This window comes from Carassius gibelio, chromosome A16, assembly GCF_023724105.1.
Source record: "Carassius gibelio isolate Cgi1373 ecotype wild population from Czech Republic chromosome A16, carGib1.2-hapl.c, whole genome shotgun sequence".
Taxonomy (NCBI): domain Eukaryota; kingdom Metazoa; phylum Chordata; class Actinopteri; order Cypriniformes; family Cyprinidae; genus Carassius; species Carassius gibelio.
In genome coordinates, this window is record NC_068386.1 from 1 (window position 1) to 20,395 (window position 20,395).

A 20,395-nucleotide genomic window follows, 5' to 3' on the forward strand; every position below is an offset into this window, starting at 1 on the left:
CCTGGAAGTAACCCCAGATGTTGTTTGTTGCTGTTAAGACAATACACCGCCATTTTTGTACAGCCAGTGCCATGTCCAGCTCTCATCAAGCATGTTTCCTGAAAGCTGAAATTATTATACTTTAATAGAGGAAGTGATGCACATGCATGATTGTGTTGTGATGGATTTACAGTGTCTTGGTGTATTGTGTCATATAAAACTGCTCAAGTGGTCTCTCAAGAGACAGTATTGTTCAGAGAAATCTGTGATGGTATCTGATTGTCCTCCGGTCTGATCTAGTTTCCCATCAGGTCATTCTGTGGCAGCTTTAGCGTCAGACTTCAATTGATTCATTATATGTTCTGTGGTTCTTCCAGCTCCATTAAAACTTGTACATTGTTTGTTCCAGCAAGGCACTCAATACACCCCCACTGTGGTTTTATCAGAGAAGGCTTCCCCTCATCTGAAAGCAGAGAATAGCTTCACATCCTACACTGAGGGAACAGTGAGCGTCTACAGCGAGGGTGCATGCAAAAGCAATGTGTGAGTGCAGCCTGCCTTTCTGACCATGTTCAGGACAAGAAATTCTTACAAGTACCAATACACACAAGCCTTTTCATTGCACTTTGTTTTAAAGGTATTCTGAGAATGCGAACGGTTGCTCCCCAGAGCCGTTGTACCAGAGTCGGTGGATGAGCTCCAACACTGTGGAGGAGGTTGAAGTGCAGAGCAGCTCGGTGCAGGAGAAACCTGAAACGTACGAGGTGGAGGACGTGCTCTGTGAGACGGGCCACACCACTGGTGGAGATTCGGCCACTGAATCAGACACATTTGAGTTGGAGGAGTGAGTTTCAATCGTGAATACTTCTTATCCTTAACATTAAACAGTTTCGCTCTTCGATCTCTTGTTAATATTGAGTACCTATAGAGAAGTATTGCATCCTTCATATCTCCAAAGAGACTTCAGTTTTATCATATTTATAAAGACAGATGCAGCTTTATGAAGGCACGCTGTGGGGAGCTAAAGAGTCAGGAATAGGCTACTCATGTGCTGATTGCCAACAAAACTTCTGAATCATAACCAGGATCTTTTATTGCTGGGACTGCTCCATATTTCAGTATCAAATGTTGCAAAACGCCATTGCTGAATTCCAGGAAAACCAACCGCTGCCACTGTTCACATAATGCTGAGTTCTTTGGGAAGCTAAACAAGGTTATCTTTCCCTTACATCCAAAACCACACTTCATTGGAGCCATTCTTCTCGAGTAAGTTCTGCGATGACGTTGATGGACGTGCTCTTGCTCTCGCTCTGGGGTGCGTTTCCAAAAAACATTGTTAGCTATATGGTCGTTCAATCAGGACCACTTTTTTCAAGTATATTTATTTCATTTATATTGCATACAGTTAGTGTTGGCAGTATGGTTATGTTCTGGGCAACACTCCACACGCCTGTCCATGCAGCCATGCTTGGACAGAGCAAGGAAAGCAGCGAGACAGACCCCCCTGGGGTACAGAACAGAACCATTATATTCATACATACAGTTCACAATTACATGAGGTGTAAAACAAAACATGATAGAGAATACTTCAAATGAAGTGGAATAAAAAGGAAGAAACAAAAGTCAGATCGGATTACGGATTACCTAGTACGTGTTAGATATGTAGACGTGCAGTATGTGCACACACAAAATTGTACATGGTACTGTTGTTGCTGCTCAAGAGTTTGCTAATGCTTCCTCAGCAATGTGGATTTATTTCACCAATATTACAACCAACAGCGGAGACGCATCATATACAACATATAATAGTCACTTCCCTACAAGTACTGTTTACTGACAAAGTGAGAGCGCCAACTGGTGGCCTGGAATATGAAATAAGCTTTTCTTGGCTGGTTTCGTAGATTTTCTTTGAAAATGTTGTTGTGTATACGTGAAAATTGTTAAAAATTCAAGGGAAAAACTTTTCCATTTTGACTAAATCGTTGTCGTGTAAACGTAGCCTAATTTAGAATGCATTAAATATCATTAGACACCCCCCCAATGTTGTGCTGTTTAAAAGAGCTGATCCAGTTAAGAATCTGTTTTTCTACTGTTCTAATAGCAAATTGTTTTGCAAGATAGTCACTTGTTTTTTTCCTGCTACAGCTCTCATTCAGAAATTACAACTGATGAAGAGCGCAGAGAGTACAAGAAACAGTTCGATATCTCCCTCACTGAATACAAGAACCTCTGTGCAGAAATGGATGATATCAGTGATCAAATGAATGAACTGAGCCGAGAACTGGACACACTCCACGAGGGATCCACCAAGTTCCAGGTAGGCATCAAAAACAAGTAGAATAATAAAGTTAAGAAAGTTTATCAGACTTCAATTACAATATATTAATTGATATGATATAAACTCAATACAACCCATATATATGTATGTATATACATATTGTATCACAGGCTGTGGCTGATGAATATAATCGACTCAAGGATCTGAAGCGGGTAAGAAAAAAAATTCTTGATGGAGTCTGATTTTTGTCCACCATTATTAGGAGACTGATTGACCCAAATGATTTAAATCAGTCATTTCATATTTTTATCTGTCCATCCCTAATGCCCATTTCCTTTCTATAGTCTCCAGAATACCAGGCTATGAAGCTCCGGTGTAAAACACTGAGGCAGGAGCTGTGTCATATCAAACAACTGGTGAAAAATTATGACAGAAGCTTTGCAAGAAGAGAGAAGACTAATATCACTGATCACCAGGATTTCTTTGTCTAAAACTGTACACATGATGCATGCATACACTTTATACATTACAAGCGGTGTTGAGTGAGTTGTGTCTGTAAAGTTGCAGGAGTTGTAAAATTATTTCTTTACAGTTTGTATATAAAACTCCTAAATAAAATCTTTCCATTGTAATTTGATAGGAAGGTAACTGACAAAAAAAAGCACTCACCAGCACACAATTCAATGTATGATACTCTTGTTTAATCAAGCTGTCATACACAAATATTTATAAAGACAAAGATATTAAAATGAAAACTGTACATGTTGCCGTTTGGATGCATTTATGTATATTAGACCGCCTGATACGTTTCAAGGCCTAAATATGAGGTAATATTAGTCATTCACATGTATGACAAGGCTAGAAAACGTACATCTCACAACAAGAGCCAAATACAACATGCTGTCACCTGTGAAACGCCACACCAGAGCACTGCTCCACGAAAGACAAAACAGGCAATGCCAGTTTCTTACCGAAAACATAACAGACAGATCCAGTCACTCCTCTTTAGTGTAAAGTGAGCAAGCTCAAGTGTGCTGATAAATTTAAAAACTGACCCAGCTGTGAATGACAAAGTCCGTTTAAGTCTCAACAGACTGTAGAGGTATTTCTTTTGGTCAACATACATAATGTGACTTTATTCCCAGTTTAGCATTAACTGGTTAGTGAAAAAACAAAACAAAAAGAATAGCAGAAAAGCAGATTAGAAACCAGCAGTGTGTCGATGAACAACTTGCATTAAGAAAGTTCACTGGTTTTTCATCTAAAAAAAAAAAAATTATTAAAATAAAAAAAAGCATGACTACTTCATTTGTCATCTAGCTCACTAAATGCAGTGTGTATTAAAAATGAATCTGTCATGAAGAGACAAGTCTGTACCTTAACTCAAAATACAAATACAGCCCACAATTCATTTGTCAAATGGCTGTCACAAAATATGGGTCTATTAGCTTTTACAAATTAAAATCCCTCCTCATAGAAATGCATTAGCATTAATAGGGAAAAAGAGCTAAAAAAAACAAGACAAGTAGTTATCAGTGGCAAAACAAATGCCCAAGTCCCAAATCTGACTGTTTGGGTTTGGTTTGTTTGGGTTTTTGGATGTCATCATGTCTACTTCATCCTCCTTCAGGCTTTCAGGAACACAAGGACAGGGCAGAGTAGAATATGAGGGGTCTTTACTTCCTGCTGCCTCCAGGGACAGTCCAAAGTGACTTTCATGTTTACAGGGTTTTAACCAATTTCCACTTAATAACTCGCTATGAATCTGTACCTAACATCTTACCTTTGGCTAGAACATAACCAATATTTCTCAAATCGTTTTTTAAGAATGCTTCAGAGCCTCATAAAACCTCATAAAGTGTACACCAAGCCTTCTGCCATGTGCTACTGAATCCACCATTCCCACAGTACGACCCTGATCCGGTGAATATCAGATGTGAATGTGCGGTTGAAAAAACTAAAATCACATAATCACAGATAATTTGCAGTTCAGACTGGTTTCCTGGTCACATCTGATAATGGTTATTGTCCGGGTGCGTACGGCCAACTGATGGAGCTGCCAGACAGCTGCATGTCACGGATGAGCGTCTCGATGGGCGTTTTGCCCACCAGGCGCATGAAGAAGAGCTGAGAGATGAGGTTGGCGGGCACGGCCCTCAGAGCGGGCAGTCGCAGGAGGAGCCGTCCGAAGCGCTGGGGCTGCCCGGGGTACTGCATGCGCTCGTACTCTGTCAGGGCCACCTGAGCTTTTTCCTGCAGGCTTTCCACATGAACCGGGTCTGTCAGCCCACACGCATCTGAACACAAAGAACACCAGATATTCAGGTATGAAACTAGACTCCCTCTAACTCAACTGGTAAAGCATGATGCTAGCAGGGACATGGTCATGGTAGAGCTCAACATTACGAAGAAACGTCAGCCTGAGTGAAGTCTAATTACTCATTACCAATGGAAAGTAGTATGAGAGGTACATGGAGTTCTGTGCAATTTTCAGATCTGATTTGGTTTTGGATACAATGAAAGAATCAAATCAAACCCTAGGAATGTGAAGTGAGAACTGCAAATTTCGGACTAAACATTTGATCTTCAAATACTATTTCTGTAAAATGTGTGGTAATGGCAACATGCTATTTTGATAGTCCGCTTCAATGTTCCTTAACTAGACGTTACTTTGCAACTACATGTTAACTACCAGTCATCAACACATATTCTACTGACTAGTAACTTCTTATACTAAACCTAATCTTAACCTAACAGGCTGATAATAATCTAAAGTTAGTTGACAAGTCGCAAATTATAAATATCAATTGTAAACCATACTTATGCCCCAAGTAATTATTTGATAATTATTACATAATAATTGTTATTCATTAGCCCTAGAAAACAACCTTCTGTTTTTCTTTTAAACTTTTTGCAGGTCATTTGTTTTATGTGGGTATATTCATACATGTACTGTTCATTTATTTAACTATAGTGAATAAATGGAAGGTAACGGCTGCTTCACAACCAATTTAAAGGTTCAGTGCGTCCGCCTATTAGAGACAAAATGTGAAAAAAGTATGCGAATGTCAGAGATCGTGGAAAGCTGGCTTCACTGTATGAGTTTGAGGTCAACTGATGGCCCGTGTTATAACCGTGTTATAATGCCATTTGTTATAATACCTTGATAACTTTTTGATAACAAGTTTTGTAGAAATTACAAGAATGCATTACAAATTATGTAAAAACTAATTAGTAATGCTTAGTCATGTAAGCCAGCACTTCAAGATTATTGGCTTACATTATAACAGTATAAGTTTCAGCAGTAACTTATTACAGCAAATTTCTTCTTTGTAAAATAAACACAAATGAGTAAGTTTGAATCATTTATAAAATGTACGCTTTCAAATATGAATGATATATTAAACAGATATTTAATGCTGATGATAATGACTAGATTTAATGATTACATATAAAGTATGTAATGAACCTAAATTCTGATCAATCTGTGGTTGGACTAAGAAAAGTTATTACTAAGCTGAATTATGCAGGGAACATACATATGAAAAAATTTGTTCATTTGCACATTGAGTCATTTGACATGTGCTAAATAAATAAATGTAAACTCTAATTAAAGGCGTGATGCTTCGGGACAGAATATCTGCATACAGAAGGTATTTGATCTAGAATTTGTCTTATTCTTAATAAAATGTTAGGTATTAAGGTGTTTCATAAAGCACTTAGGAAACACTGAAAAAGATTTAGTCTTCACCAGTAGAGGGTGCTAGCATTATGCTAGAAATATGACCGCCAGCACAATACTCACTATTCTCTACGATTCTGTAATTACATATTCTTTGATCTGATTGTGTTCGGTTAAATGCAGTTTAATCAGAGTAATGTGTCTGGCGCACCTGGTGAGAAGAGCGCAATGGCCTTCAGACAGCTGTACTCTGCTGAATCCACTTGCAGGCGTGTCAGCTTCTCCACTTGGTCCTGGAAGATGCGCACCTGGTCCATGAAGGACACCACCCTCTCGGCAGACATGGGAGAGGAGTGAAAGCCTGCGGCGGCGAGCAGCGGGGCCATATGCAGGGGCAGGCCAGATTGAGCGACATTTAGAATAAACAGTTCACTCCAGCTGAGCCGCAGCAAGGCCACCTGCTCAGATACAGGCAGCTCAGGGAAGTAGGGAATGTTTCGGGCCCATTCGATGATGCTGAACAGGAGTCTGGCGGCTAGCTCGCAGATGCTGTCGATGCCCATGGATCCTCCGCCCCCCTGCATCTGCTGGTTGTACTGATGGCTGTAGCGGCTGTTAGGGTAAGGCTCTGCCCGCAGGAGCTGGGAGATGAGCTCAGACACCGGCTGCCCATTGTAGAACTCGCTCACGCCGCTGCCGGCATTACCGCCCACTGGAGTGGTGGATGGGCTGAGGCTTGAATGCGAAGGTGGGATGCGTCCACGCTGAACTGCTAAACGGGGAAAGGGAAGAGAGAAAGGGAGAGTCGTGATGGAGTTGAAATGCTTGATAGAAGACACTACTAGGTTTCAACGCTCCTTTCTTTCGCTAACATGCAACATCTGGCAGAGAGTCAGAGCACTGACCTAAGAGATTAGAAACGTCTAATTCCTGATTACACAAGCACTCAAAAAAGAAAAAAGGAAGCTACAAACACCGTTCTGGTTGAACCCTCGGAGACTTTACAAATTAGGTATGACAATTTTCAATAAAAAGCTTAACATTCTAATCATTACTGTTTTAAAAGCAAAACTGTTGAAGAAACTGTGAGATATATAGGTCATCATGCCCTAATGTAAGTTTCATCATGTGCACTGGCAATTGTGGTAAACAAACACCATCTGGGTCGGCTTAAAATAAAATACAGCTCTTAGACTCTCGTCACTCTAACTATCAAATATTAAACAGTGATCTCCACAGCTTTCTGCTTTAGCAACCCATTACGTTTGTCAGACTGCTTCAAACCAGTAACCTGTGAGTTTTTTGAACAATTATTAAAATAACCTTTGCATGCAGTCAATGAAAACAATGAAGTTGTAAAAAAAAAAAAAAGAATTTTGAGGTTTTTCAGTCACATTTGATTCAGACAGTAAGGAATGTTTCTTGAGCAGCGAATCAGCATATTAGAATGATTTCTGAAGGATCATGTGACAGACTGGAGCAATGGCTGCTGTAAATTCAGCTTTGCGGTCGCAGGAATAAATTATATTTCAAAATATATTCAAACAGAAAATTATTTTTCAACTGCATAAAAATATTTCACAATAATACTGTATATTCACTGTATTTTTGGTAAAAATAAATGTAGTTCTGGTGATTAAAACTGTTTAAAAAGAATCTTAAGCCTAAACTTTTAAACAGTAGTGCATGCTTGAAATTATGTCCCAATATGTCAGTGAAACACAGCCCCCTTGCTTTCTATACATTCTATAACATGTTGACAAATCAGTGGATCAGTTGACTGAGTCTTGAGCACTAAACAATGAATGAACCCCATTCCAACTGATTTGATAAGATGGATAGACAGTTACCTTCTTTGCGCATTCCCACACGGAAACACTTCTTTAAGCGGCAGAACTGACACTGGTTCCGATGATGTTGGTCAATCTGGCAGTCTCGGTTTGATCTGAAAGAGAGCAAAAAAAATGGCTTAATGGTGAGATGGAAATTAACATGCTGAGAACATCAACTAACACATAGATAAATATCGCTGACTTTCCCTCCATTACCTGCAGGTATAGTTAAGGTTTCGTCGGACACTCCGTTTGAAGAAGCTTTTGCAGCCCTCACAAGTAAACACGCCGTAGTGTTTCCCACTGGATTTGTCACCGCAGACCACACAGTCCACCACACAACCTTTATCATCCTCCCCGGCCTCCATGTCGCTGCCGCCTCCTTGCGGTGACCCGTCGTCCTCATCTCCCCTCAGGTACCCCTTGTCACCAAGTCCATTAGTCTCCCCATTGGGATCTCCCCACCCCCCTCTCACCATGGCCATCGCTCAGTTCTCAGCACAACCGAGGAGGAAAAATACTCCCAAACGTGCTGTCGGCACAGACGGTTTCAGTTGACCCCCTTTCTTGATAGCTGTGTGTTCTAAAATGAGAAGATATAAAGGCCTCTATATCTGGTAATTGTCCACAGCTTCGCCTCATGCATTTAGGCTCAGACACGAGTCTGACTCAGTTAACTTTGGTCTTTGGAAAGTGGGCTGTGCATGTTGTTTTGCCTCCTAGACTGACCATGTTCCCCTTTTGCTCCAGGTTCTTTATTCACCCCTCGAATAACGTGTCGTTTAGATGTCAGCTTCCAATCTAGGTGTCAGGGTGTAAAAGAAAAAAAGTTACTCAAAACCAAAGCAACAGACACAGTGTAGGGTTATACACCTTCTGACTACAGGATTTCCATCTTTTGTAATGCCTGAATTAATTATAAAAAGCACTAAAGCAAGTTATTTCTAGCCTTAATTAATGAAGCAAAACTAATAACATGTCATCTAAAAAAATGTCCATGACTTTTCCAGGCCTTTACTAAGAGAGCAGGAACCATGACCTTTTCACAAGTTTTGCTCTACATACTGTGGCTTTTATTATGTAAACATAACACGTAAATTACATTTTCCCTGGAGTCTAGTAGCCAGAGATTACCCAAAAAAAATACTAAAATGTCTAACCTTTCAAAATTCCTGGCGAAGATATATAGTAATGAGAAACAAAACAGAAACGCACATAGTGATATTACAAAATATAAACGTCTTCAAGCATACCATAACAGGCGATAATCACATACTAGTAATCAGAACATCTCTATAAAAGCAGCGCCTTCCTGCACTAACGTTGATTGTTCGAGGAAGTGCTGCGCTTGTTTGTTGTGAAACGAGGGCAGACTTTTGGAGTCCCTCTAACAGTTACTGTGGCGCCGATTGAAAACGGTTAAATCAAAAACGGAACGGTTGAAACCAGAACGTAAGCTCGTGTTAATGGTTTAGCCGTGATCCGGGGCTAAACGTCCCCTTTTTTGTTTTTTTTCTGAGCGCCAGTAACAGTCATGCGGCCTAACCTCCAGCGATCCTCGGGCAGGGGGAGGGGTGGAGCCATAGCTTTAGCGACATACCTCACTCCTGACTTCGGCGAACACTCTCTATATTCTCCTTTACCTTTGACGCCCCAAATGAAAAGATAGAATACCGATAACCGCGGCGAAACCCCGGGAGTGTTTCAGTATCCCTACCTGCTTTTAGAAGTGCAAAAGTCGCGCTAGCTTGAAGAGGACAAGAGATAGCGCGAGCCAGTGTCCAGTAGAGCGCGCGCTCCGCGTGCCTGTGAGGGAGTGAGAGTGTGCGTGCGTGTGAGGGGGGTGCGGAGGGATTTGACACAGCTATTCAAGTCCACGGTTGCCATGGTATCCCTTGCCTTATATGGGCAAAGAAGTCAAAGAGCAGCTCTGCTGGGCATATACACAAAAAGAATGTGTTTTGCTCCTGAGAGATCAGTGACCTCAGGCTGCTTCAAAGGATTGCAAAAACGCCCACAGGACGCCAAACCAGTAAATACCATAGGAGAACATTTAGTCTGGAGCCATGGACAGCCTTGGTATATAGTGCTCTATAATATTATTAATACTTTTAATTCAGGCAAAAAATGTATGAAGGAAGTATTTAAACTAGCTACTATTTAATGTTACCAGTAGACTATTTTTAACTACTAGTCAGTCATACTAGCAGTGACTAGTATCTTTTTAATTTTCACAAGTATGATTTATTTAATACTAGGGTAATACTTATTACAGTATTACTATCTACTCCAGCTTTACCAGTGCTTATTTTAGTGTCTATTTATAAGAGGCTACATAATATCTTTCCCAGTAGTTAACCTTAACATTTGTAATCTCATTAGTTACAGTTGCCTTTTTTACTAATGACTCAGAATGGTTGCTTTATACTTCAATTGAAAGTTTTAGTAGTAATACTAAAAATGGCACAGTAGCGTCTAATAAAGGGTAATTACTTCCAAATTATAGTGTGTTACTGATTTCAAATTACATGACAAAAATGGTGGTGGCACTTTATTTTACAGTCCTGTTATTCATGATTATACTGTGTACTTATTATAGTTATTACAATAACTAGTTAGAAAACTAAGTACTAACCCTGAACCTACCCCTAAACCTAGCCCTACCTTATATGTGACCCTGGACCTCAAAACCAGTCTTAACTTACTGGGGTATATTTGTAGCAATAGCCAAAAATTCATTGTATGGGTCAAAATTATAGATTTTTCTTTTATGACAAAAATTATTAGGATATTAAGTAAAGATCATGTTCCATTAAGATATCTAGTAAATTTCCTACTGTTAATATAACAAAACTTTATTTTTGATTAGTAATATGCAGTGCTAAGAATTCATTTGGAAAAATGTTAAATGTGATTTTCTCAATATTTAGATTTTTTTGCACCCTCAGATTTTCAAATAGTTATATCTTGGCCAAAAATTATCCGATCCTAATAAACCATACGTCAATGGAAAGCTTACCTAAATGAGTATAGATACCAGTAAAGCTAGAAAAAAGATACCAGCAACAACTTGGAATACTGGTGAAACTAGAAAATGATATACATGGTAGTTATAGTTGATATCTGAACTACAGATCCCAAATGGAATTCAAAATATTTGCAATTTGTTTTCAGTTACAATGGATTAGTTAGTCTCTGAATATTGGTTTGTTCTAAAGTAACATTAAAGTTGATACTAGTAACTACCGGGTTACTTACTAGAATTAAAAAACAATACTGGTAATGTAAAAATAGACAGTAGTTTTAAGGTAACAGTTAAACGTCAAAATATGGTTTATGATCAAAGTGTTTGAAAACAAGCACCAGAAGAGTTTTGAGTAATAACTGAGAACATATCTACAGGTGAGGTAAAGCTTGAATTCAATCCAGATTTGCATGGCACAAGAGGTCAGAGGGTAGGAAAGGCATCATTTTGTGTAATAATAATATTTTGTGCAGCCAAAGATTTTGGTTTAGCATTGTTTCCTGCATGAAAATGAATGTAATTTGTTTCTTATTATTATTACTTTCAAACAATGAGAAACCATCCACGCTGTACGTCTTGTTGTTTATCCAGGAGACAGCTGTCTCTTGTTTTGAGATGTAGATCTTGGCCACAAGTTCACATGATTATTCAGGGGTCACACTCGAGAAGAACATTGCATTTGCTGCCCTCACTCAACCTCTGCTTCCTTCTCAACCGTTTCTGTGAAATGATCATATTCTTAGAAACAAAAGCATACTTTGGTTTCTCAATGAAACCAGTAACAAACTGATTTGCCATCATCAATTTACATCAGCTCCTTTTCAAGGTCTGGTTTCTTAGCAGCATGTAAAGTCTTCCCAAAGACAAAGAGTGTGTTTATGTATGTGTGTGTGTGTGTGTGTGTTTGTGTGGAAGAGAGCACAAAAGAAAAGAGGAGTGTGAGTCTGAGAGCGCATGCTTGAGTTATGTGGATTGTACAAGCTGGGTGTTTATTTGGCCTTTGACCCCAGGGTTCAGGAATGTGATTGATCTCTTTTAGGATATGGGGTAGCATTGCAACTCTTACTTGTGCCGACTTTACCAAGCTTTTTTATTTTATATTTATATTTTTTATATTTTATTTAGCAATTAAATGAACATATATCATTTTTTATCATATTTTATCTGAATGCGTCTGTTAAATGACAAAATATTTAAATATCTCCATCTAGTGGTGAGATTAAGAGACTAAGAATTCTGTGCATTTTTTAAGGTTAAAATACATATTCCTATTCCAATTTAGTATCAGAGACGATTTTATCTGCCATCAAAGTGTAAACACTGACTATGTAGCTCTATAAAAACAGTTATGTGACTATGTCGCTTTGTTTAAACCCAGCTAACAAGGAACATTCTCAGAACTATGGAATGTACACATAACCTAAAATAAATAAATAAATAAACTGGAAAATGTGCATATTCATAGAACAATCTGAAGTTTCATAACTTAAAGGGAAGGGTAGCAAATAGGTTTTAGAACAAATTGTATTTTATTTTATTTTTTTTAGCTGGTAGTATCCAAAAGAAGTCAGCTATACCTGTGGAGAACTATAATTTTTTGCTGTTGACCCCAAATAATTTTCTGTAGAACATCACAAACTTCATTGTTTTAAAATGATGTTTCATTGTTCATATGTCTCTTGTTGTTATGTAAAGTCTCGTCATCGGTGTAATTAGGCTACATAATACGACCACAAACTTTTTAACGTTAATGAGGTAGGGTGTGCTTTGGCAGGTTTATGGGATTTGGAAGCACTTGAAACAACAGAGGGCGAATGAATTTCGTTACATGATGATAATTTCAACGTCAGCCGTACTTACGAAACAGATAAACAGGACGATTAATTCTTGATAATGTCAGCAGATGTGTTTAAATCTGTGTTTATTACTGATTTCCTTCATTTGTTCAGTAGTGTCCAGACAGTGCCTTCTTACGTTGGTCACTCTGAGACACAGCTATGAATTACTGTTTCCTCTTTGAATCGGGGAGGCACATCAGCAGTTCCTGGCAGGAAAGCCAAATGCTTTCATAATATTCCTATTCTCTGACTCTTACAATATATAAGATATCAGAATACAATGTAAACATATGGCTGAACAACTACAGGATATTATATAAAGGCACCAAGTTGGTAACCTAATTTCATCATGTTTAGAGTGAAACTAGGCATGGATTGAAATGCTTTGGTTAAAGGTAATGTTTTAGTAAGACATATACAAACCACATCCTCATCCAACCTACGTCAGGACTGTGTTTTACAATTCTTGAGTCAAACAGGAGTATTTTAGATCATCTGTTATGTAATACAATATAAAAAAAAAAGTTGTACAATGTTCTGGTCATTAACATAGATAGATTAAAATAATCTCTTAACAACTGTTCAAAACAGCACGCAGTCAAACCATCAACCATGTGCTTTCTCAAGTGCCAACATGCTGTCAAACTAAAGGATCTGTTTTGGAGACAGTGTGCAGTCTGGGTCTGGGCCATCCCCCTGGTCAGTACGTGATGTTGTTCTAACCTCGGGAATCATGAGCATAGGGTGGATCAGGGAAGCGTCATCCAGTGGGAGGGGCAGGAAAAGAATATAAACTGGCAGCCTTAACATATTTAACTTCTTATTTTACCTTTGATGTTTAATTCTGCATAGTGAAGGAGCTTGATTAGAGCAGTGATGTACAAAAGCAGTTACTCTCAGGCCAACTTTGGCTTGGCTGCCAAGAAGATGCACAAGTCGAAAGGCAAGAGCTGTGGTTACTACATGAAGATTGTCTTCTTTTTCTCCTCACTCATCCAGTCTCTGATCATCGCAAGTCTGGTGCTCTTTCTGGTGTATGGACAACCCGAGCACACATTGGAGGAGAAGAGGCTACAGGAGTTGGACCAAAGCATCAGCAAACTCACCATGGAAAATTTCATTCTCCGTGGGAAGGAAAAGAACCTCACCAAAGTTCTGAACGTCACTCTCACTGCAAAGCTGAACAATGACAAAGCTGTGGCTGAATTACGCAGACTGGCGAACACCTCATCCTTGGCAATAAAAAGCTTGCAAGCATCAATTGTGAGATTTTGGGGAAAAAAACCTATATATTCAATCAATTATTTTTTGATAGATAACATTATTTTTCATATAAAAGAGAATGCTATGTTGTTTGGTGCATTTAACTGAATGATGTATATTGTTCTAAGAATGTTTTCTTTACATTCCCATTAGTCTATTAAACAGTCATTTAAATGTTTTTTTTTAATGCTTTTTTAATGTTGTAAGAACTTTTTTTTTATTATAGGAACATTCTTGAAAAAAACTGGCAGAATGATAATTACCATTAATGTAAACTTCCATGATCATGAATGCTGCAGATAGACAATTAGAGAACTAAAATGCATGACTTCAGCCTCAATTATTATTAATTTTGTGCTTTATTTTTATAGTCTCGGTGCGAGGTGGAAAAAAGAATGGCTACTCCCCGCGCATGCCCTCCTACTGTCTGTCCAGTTTCAAGTGGTGAGATAGTTTTTCAGAAAAAAAAAATCTTAATATGAATATTTCTTACATTTTATAAGGTACTTGAGTACAAAAATGTTGATTTTTTGTTTGTTTCACACAATGACTGTAACTCTTGCATAAATTTAATCAAGCAGATCAACAGTTTCAACTATATTGTTTTTTTTTTTTTTTTTTTTAGATAACAGACGTTTACAAAGTATGCTCCAGCAGTCAGAGGAAATGCTAAAGCTGGTTAAAGCGAACTTTACTCAGATGGTGGACATTTTGAGAACAGAGCTGGACAACTCCAACAAAGACAAGGATGAGTATCACTTGGAAACAATTATTCTAAGGCGAAACAAGTCTTCTGTTGAAGATGAGCTCGCGTTGTACCAAAAGAAGTGCAAAGAGGATTTTGTCACTTCTTTACGAGGAATCCCCGACGTCACCAAAGAATTCCTCAAAAGAATCGATGACCTCTTCTCAAAACATATTTCTTTCCAGCTAACGTGTGATAAGCAAAAAAATCAGCTTGAAAACATTCGGGAAAACTGTAGCAGTCTTTCAAGAGAAGTCGAGAACAAGCTCCAGTCATATCTGGACATAGTGGGAAACCAGTTCACAGAAATGAATGGGGAAAATGCCAAATTTACTATAGAAAACAAACGCCTGAGAGAGGACGCTATGTGGTGCAATCAGAATCGCAGTGCCATGATTCGCGAGAGTCGTAAAAATCTTGAGCAACTTCAGCTCAAGAATGACCAAGACAGTGAAAAACTTCTTCTGGAGAACAGGAAACTAAAAGATGATAACAAACTGAAAGGCGAGCTGATCTCTTTGAGAGAAAAAGAAATTAAAACACTCACAAACACTGTTGAGAATCTCAATGCTTCACTTGCCATTTGTAAGGTGAGGTTAATGTGCTCCTTTTATACATATGTATTTATTTTATCTTTGCAATTGTAAATTAAATGTGTTTGTAATGAACGTTAATTACTTTTTCTATTTTTCAGCCGTCAATTCGAACTAACCCATTCATGCAAAACCACTTCAATCCGGCAAACATACCAAATAGTGGTGGGACCGGTATGAGTTCAGCAGGCCTAAACAAACCAAACATACCATGGACCGGGGCCGGCTCCACTGGATCAGCATTTCTCAATCCTTATGGTGCAGGATCAAGCACAAGAACAGGTGTGACAGGATCATTAAATACAGCTGTAGGGGGGGCAGGGACCCTTTCAGGTGGACTGAGCAGCGGAGGATCAGGTGGGCCAGGATCAACTAGAACAGGTGTAGCCCAGACGGGGACAAGTAGTTTGGGTGGAGTAGGACCAGGGTGGGCAGGATTTGGCAGTGCTGGATCAAGTGGAGTAGGTATGGGAAAACCAGTGGTAGGAGGTGCAGGTGTTGGCTCACTCGGGTCTAACACACCTGGATTTGGAGCAAATCTGGCAGGAACAAAAACACCAACGGGTGCAACAGAGCTAAGCCAAGGTATACCAAGCAGAAGTGGTATTGCACTTTTTAATCAGATTTAATCAGACATTTGTTTTTAAAATGCCTAACCTTTTATGTTTGATTTACAGCACAGATCAGTCTTCATTTGAAGGAGCTAGATCGCCATTCACTCCCAATATTCACTCCCAATTTGACGGGCTGAACATAGTCCTGGCAAAAATCCCAGTCAGAACTGTTTGAAAATAGAAATCCCATATGTACTGACCCTGCAAATTTGTGATGTGAATACTAATTATTAACATGAATATTAATTACATTTTGTGGGATGAAGTTGATGTTTTTTGTGCATTAAATTCATTTATGCTTGTATATATCTTATAATATATATATATAGTATATGTCTATCATTACAATTTTATTTTTGTAAACTTATTTTTATTGGTTCTCTTGCTGCATGGAATAAAAACGTTAATAAAAAATAAGCATGATCTGTTTTATTAATTTTAATTTTAATTTTAATTTATTAATTAATTACATTTATTTTATTTTAAATAAATGGTGAAATAAATGATAAGGAAATTCACACTATTGAGGTCTGGTAGTTATCTACATATAAAAAGAGGCAAATAGGGCTTGGATATAATGGTAATATTCTATTGCAGTTAGTAGCATTACAATTTAATATGTATATTTCTTACTTATAGTTGCAGCTCAGCCCTGAACCTACCGGAAGTACAAAAGCTATAACATGTTTTCACATTCTGTCAGCTTCTAAATAAGTCAGGAGTTAACTGAACAAATGTGTTTACCAAAAAATACAATGACTCTAGGCCACAGTGTGTATGACACCGATACAGTAAAATGAACATATGTACAAGAAGAACTATCAATGAAATTTTCAATAGGTCCACTTCACATAAGCTTAAAATAGCTCTGGCTAACCATCAGGCTATTGTCATTGTTTTGCGTCAGTGGGAAGCACTATTTAAAACAGAGCCACTCTCAAAACAAAGCAAAATTTAAGTGCCATACTGAGTCAGGCCTCAACCAGCATAAAACAATGTTAAAGGCATTAAAGTAATCAAATTACTGCATTCTGACGCTAAATATGTTGTGAAATAATGGAATTGATCTGAAATATAATTAGTATTAAATATGCAGCCAGCTTGTGAGTATTGTGAAGAAATTCATCTTAAATTCTCAGTAGGACCTGGCAACCTATGTGAACATAATGTAAAACAATCAAAATGATTTCCCATGTCAACAAGCATCATGTAACCAGGAATGCCAAAAGGTGAATAAGACAAAAGCAAAGAAACAGGGCACCAATTCATATATAGAGGCATCACAGAAGGAGCCTGCTATCCAGCTTAAAGGATATCCTTTGTTTGACATACATGATTTTTTTCATATAAAGTAATACTCCACTCCAAAAATGAACATTTGGTCATTAATCACTTATGTTGTTCCAAACCTATAAAAGCTTTGTTCTTCTTCCGGACACAATTTAAGATATTTGGCTTGAGACTGTCCCATAGACTGCCAAGTGAGTTACACTGTCAAGGTCCAGAAAAGTATGAAAAGCATCGTCAGAATAGTGCATCTGCCTCTGCTTCCACCGTAACATTATGAAGTGACGAGAATACTTTTTGTAAGCGAAGAAAACAAAAATAATAACTTTATTCAACAATTCCTTTGTCAACAGTCTCCTCTGTGTCTCTCCATATCACTGTATGCTGTGTATGCTGTTCTGTAACAGTCTCCAGCTTTCCGGTTTTCATCCAAAATATCTTAAAATTGTGTTCTGAAGATGAACAGACTTTTACAGGTTTGGAACAACATGAGGGTAAGTAATTAATGACAAAATTTTCATTTTGGGGTGGAGTGTCCCTTTAAGACAGTAAGATCTCTAGTTCTCAAAGAGGGTAGACAGGTTTCGGTGGCTGTGATGTCTGAGACATTGACACCAACGTCTTTGAACTATCTTTATAAAGACACAGAGACATAGGCCTATACAGAAAACAATGCAATTATTGTTTATGGATGTGGAGTGCTTAGTGCCAGTGCACTAACCACTGAACTTTACATAAACGATGTTATCCTGAGGTTTCTCCTGGTGATAGCTCTGAAATAGATTACATTTTTGTAATCTCTAATGATGAATTCATGAGAAATTTTTCTTTGGGGTCTTTTAAAAATAAACACAGTGTTCTGCATACTGAGGTAAATATCCCTTCTCCACCCTCCATCAGGATACGCATAAGTGCTTATTATTATTATTATGTCCTTTCCCACTTAGGTCACAGAACTAGTCACCTTTTGTCTCTAGAAGCTAACATTCTTTGTTCCCCCAAAGCACTGATTGCATTTCCTAATTTGCTAGGCCCTTCTATGCCCACTATTCTGGTAAAGTCATTAAAGTCCAAAACCTTCTCTCATCGACCTCTTCATATCATTTCTTGAGATTATATAATTTTTCTAGACGATGAAAACAGCAAGTGCTATTTAAAATGTGTTATTTAATGAAAACATGTACTCAAATATCCTTAAACTACAGGGAACTTTTTGTTATCACTGTACAGTATTGCCAGTTAATTCATTAGTCAGATGTAGGTACTGTATATATGCACATGTGTACAGCTGTGAGAAAATGATGTGATATAGACATAAAGATTATAAATACATACAAAATGAATGAAAATAAAAAAAGGACTGGTTTGTCTAAGATTACCAACTAAATGCAGCATCAGTGAAGTGGATAATATTGAATATTATATTTGTATGTTTCTATTTTTATTTTATATTTACAATTTAATTTCTGTGATCTTAAAATTATTAGACTGCTGCCCCCTGAAACCCTTTTGTATTTCTACAAAAAAAAAAAAAAAAAAAAAAACTGTCCTAAATGTGTCTGCGTGACTGCGTGTGAGCGACTTTGAGTAACAGAGATCTCAGATTGGTGTGTTAGCTTCAAATCTCTCCTGTACTCAAGCGCTCCAACACACATCAGACACCAGGTGGTGCTATCATAAGTACATTTCTGCATTCTGGAAGGCTAACTCTGAATTCCCAAATCAAATCCTACAAGAAAAGCCTACTTTTTAAAACTCATCTCATCTAAGACATTAGCCAATTATACACTCTGGCACACAGTTTTTGACAGTCTAATCCCAAAACAAAGTTTCTCTAGTAATGATATTTTGATCCAACTTCTGCACGTAAAAAAAAATTTTTTTTATGATATTAAAACAACATTTATAAATAATGCCACGATTGCTGAATTAGGTGTTTATGACATTGTTGGGCATTAATTAATAGTCATTACCAATAGCCATCTAGTTATAAATTTAATCTTCAGTACAATGAGTTTACACTTGAGTGCAAATGACTTTATGAAGACCTGTACCTTATTAACCAGAAAGTGGTTCTTATTTAAATATTATCAAGGGTCCTGCCTTCACTGATTGCGGATGTAGACTGACAATGTGATTATCAGCCAGTGTTATAATTACAGGCCTACGTGCTTGTCAAGCTGAACAGCCATCCGTAAACCAATTATAATTTAGTCTTTAGGTTCTTAGTGACAGTGACAGCGACTGCTTGAAAGTCATTCCATGAAATGAATGCCTCTTCTATTTTGAAAAGGTCATTTTTAGAGAGAATATTTTATTAGGGGAAAAAAAGATTAACAAATCTTTCATCTCAAGCTAAACTTTAAAAGGTAATGTTTTTAAATGGCTGCATCTTTACAGAGGTATCAGGGTGCCCGTTTGACAGTACATTTAATGCTGATATTTTTACAGCATTTTAGTTTTCCACCACATTTTCAATAAGCAGTTTAGTGACCACAAGCCTGGTGGCAGGGTTAACGATTTAAGATCGCCCCCTACTGACAAAAGTAGATTTACAGAACAAAATAAAGTAACATTAGGTCCTTGATGTTCTTTCTATAGTTTTTATATTATTTTTAATTATGCAACACTATTTAATTAAATGGATTCATGACGGTAACTTAGCTGCTGCATAAACTGGGAACACATGTTTATAAAATATTAGCCTATATCCATTCTAATGTAAAAACATGTAGCTATCGATGAGAAAAAAAGACACATTAGAGCAGGGGCGCTGCACAAGGTCCCGGGCCCTATGCTTAGGTAATCCTAATGGGCCCACCTCCCCTTGAAAATATATATTCCAGACTTTTCAAGGGCCCTCTCTTCCTTTTTGGACCTGGTAATCAGTACTAGTTTTACCCCCAGTCAAGGGTCAAAAAGACATCTACACTGAGAAAGAAGAATAACAATTAAATATACTTTTAATCGATTTTACTGATGTTTAGCTAATAGAGTTAACTTTATGTTGTTGGTTATTTTTTACACCAGTGGTTCTCAATTCCAGTCCTGGAGGGCCCTTCTCTGCACATTTTACATGTCTCCCTAACACACCTGATTGAGATAACTGAACTAACGAGCTGATGATGATCTCAATCACGTGTTTTAGGGAGACATGCAAAATGGTGCCCCCAGTACAACAAACAACCCACTTTACGAAATTATCCTTAAAGAAGTGATCGATATTGGCTGAAATACAGCTCAAAGTACAAAACCACCT

General features: G+C 37.9%; 3 protein-coding genes across 4 annotated transcripts; 2 read left to right on the forward strand and 1 right to left on the reverse strand.

The window, feature by feature from the left end:
• The first annotated feature begins 367 nt into the window (after positions 1-367).
• LOC128031020 (occludin-like) lies at positions 368-2,875 on the forward strand. Its single transcript, XM_052619197.1, has 5 exons — positions 368-522; positions 617-823; positions 2,125-2,296; positions 2,428-2,469; positions 2,602-2,875. Exons 2-5 carry the CDS (start codon positions 672-674, stop codon positions 2,746-2,748), a joined length of 513 nt encoding a protein of 170 aa, XP_052475157.1. The 5' UTR covers positions 368-522; positions 617-671; the 3' UTR covers positions 2,749-2,875.
• A 61-nt stretch (positions 2,876-2,936) lies between these two features.
• Positions 2,937-9,654, reverse strand: LOC128031019 (nuclear receptor subfamily 2 group F member 6). 2 transcript variants are annotated; one of them, XM_052619195.1, is made up of 5 exons: positions 9,489-9,654; positions 7,988-8,572; positions 7,790-7,884; positions 6,151-6,708; positions 2,937-4,554 (listed from the first exon to the last, which is right to left on the reverse strand). In XM_052619195.1, exons 2-5 carry the CDS (start codon positions 8,254-8,256, stop codon positions 4,280-4,282), a joined length of 1,197 nt encoding a protein of 398 aa, XP_052475155.1. In that variant the 5' UTR covers positions 8,257-8,572; positions 9,489-9,654; the 3' UTR covers positions 2,937-4,279. The 2 variants fall into 2 exon arrangements, with proteins under 2 accessions (XP_052475155.1, XP_052475154.1); XM_052619194.1 differs by having other exon boundaries at positions 6,151-6,711.
• A 3,786-nt stretch (positions 9,655-13,440) lies between these two features.
• On the forward strand, positions 13,441-16,266 carry LOC128031141 (keratin, type II cytoskeletal 1-like). Its single transcript, XM_052619381.1, has 5 exons — positions 13,441-13,897; positions 14,269-14,341; positions 14,523-15,232; positions 15,337-15,820; positions 15,913-16,266. Exons 1-5 carry the CDS (start codon positions 13,511-13,513, stop codon positions 15,984-15,986), a joined length of 1,728 nt encoding a protein of 575 aa, XP_052475341.1. The 5' UTR covers positions 13,441-13,510; the 3' UTR covers positions 15,987-16,266.
• The last annotated feature ends 4,129 nt before the right edge of the window (positions 16,267-20,395 follow it).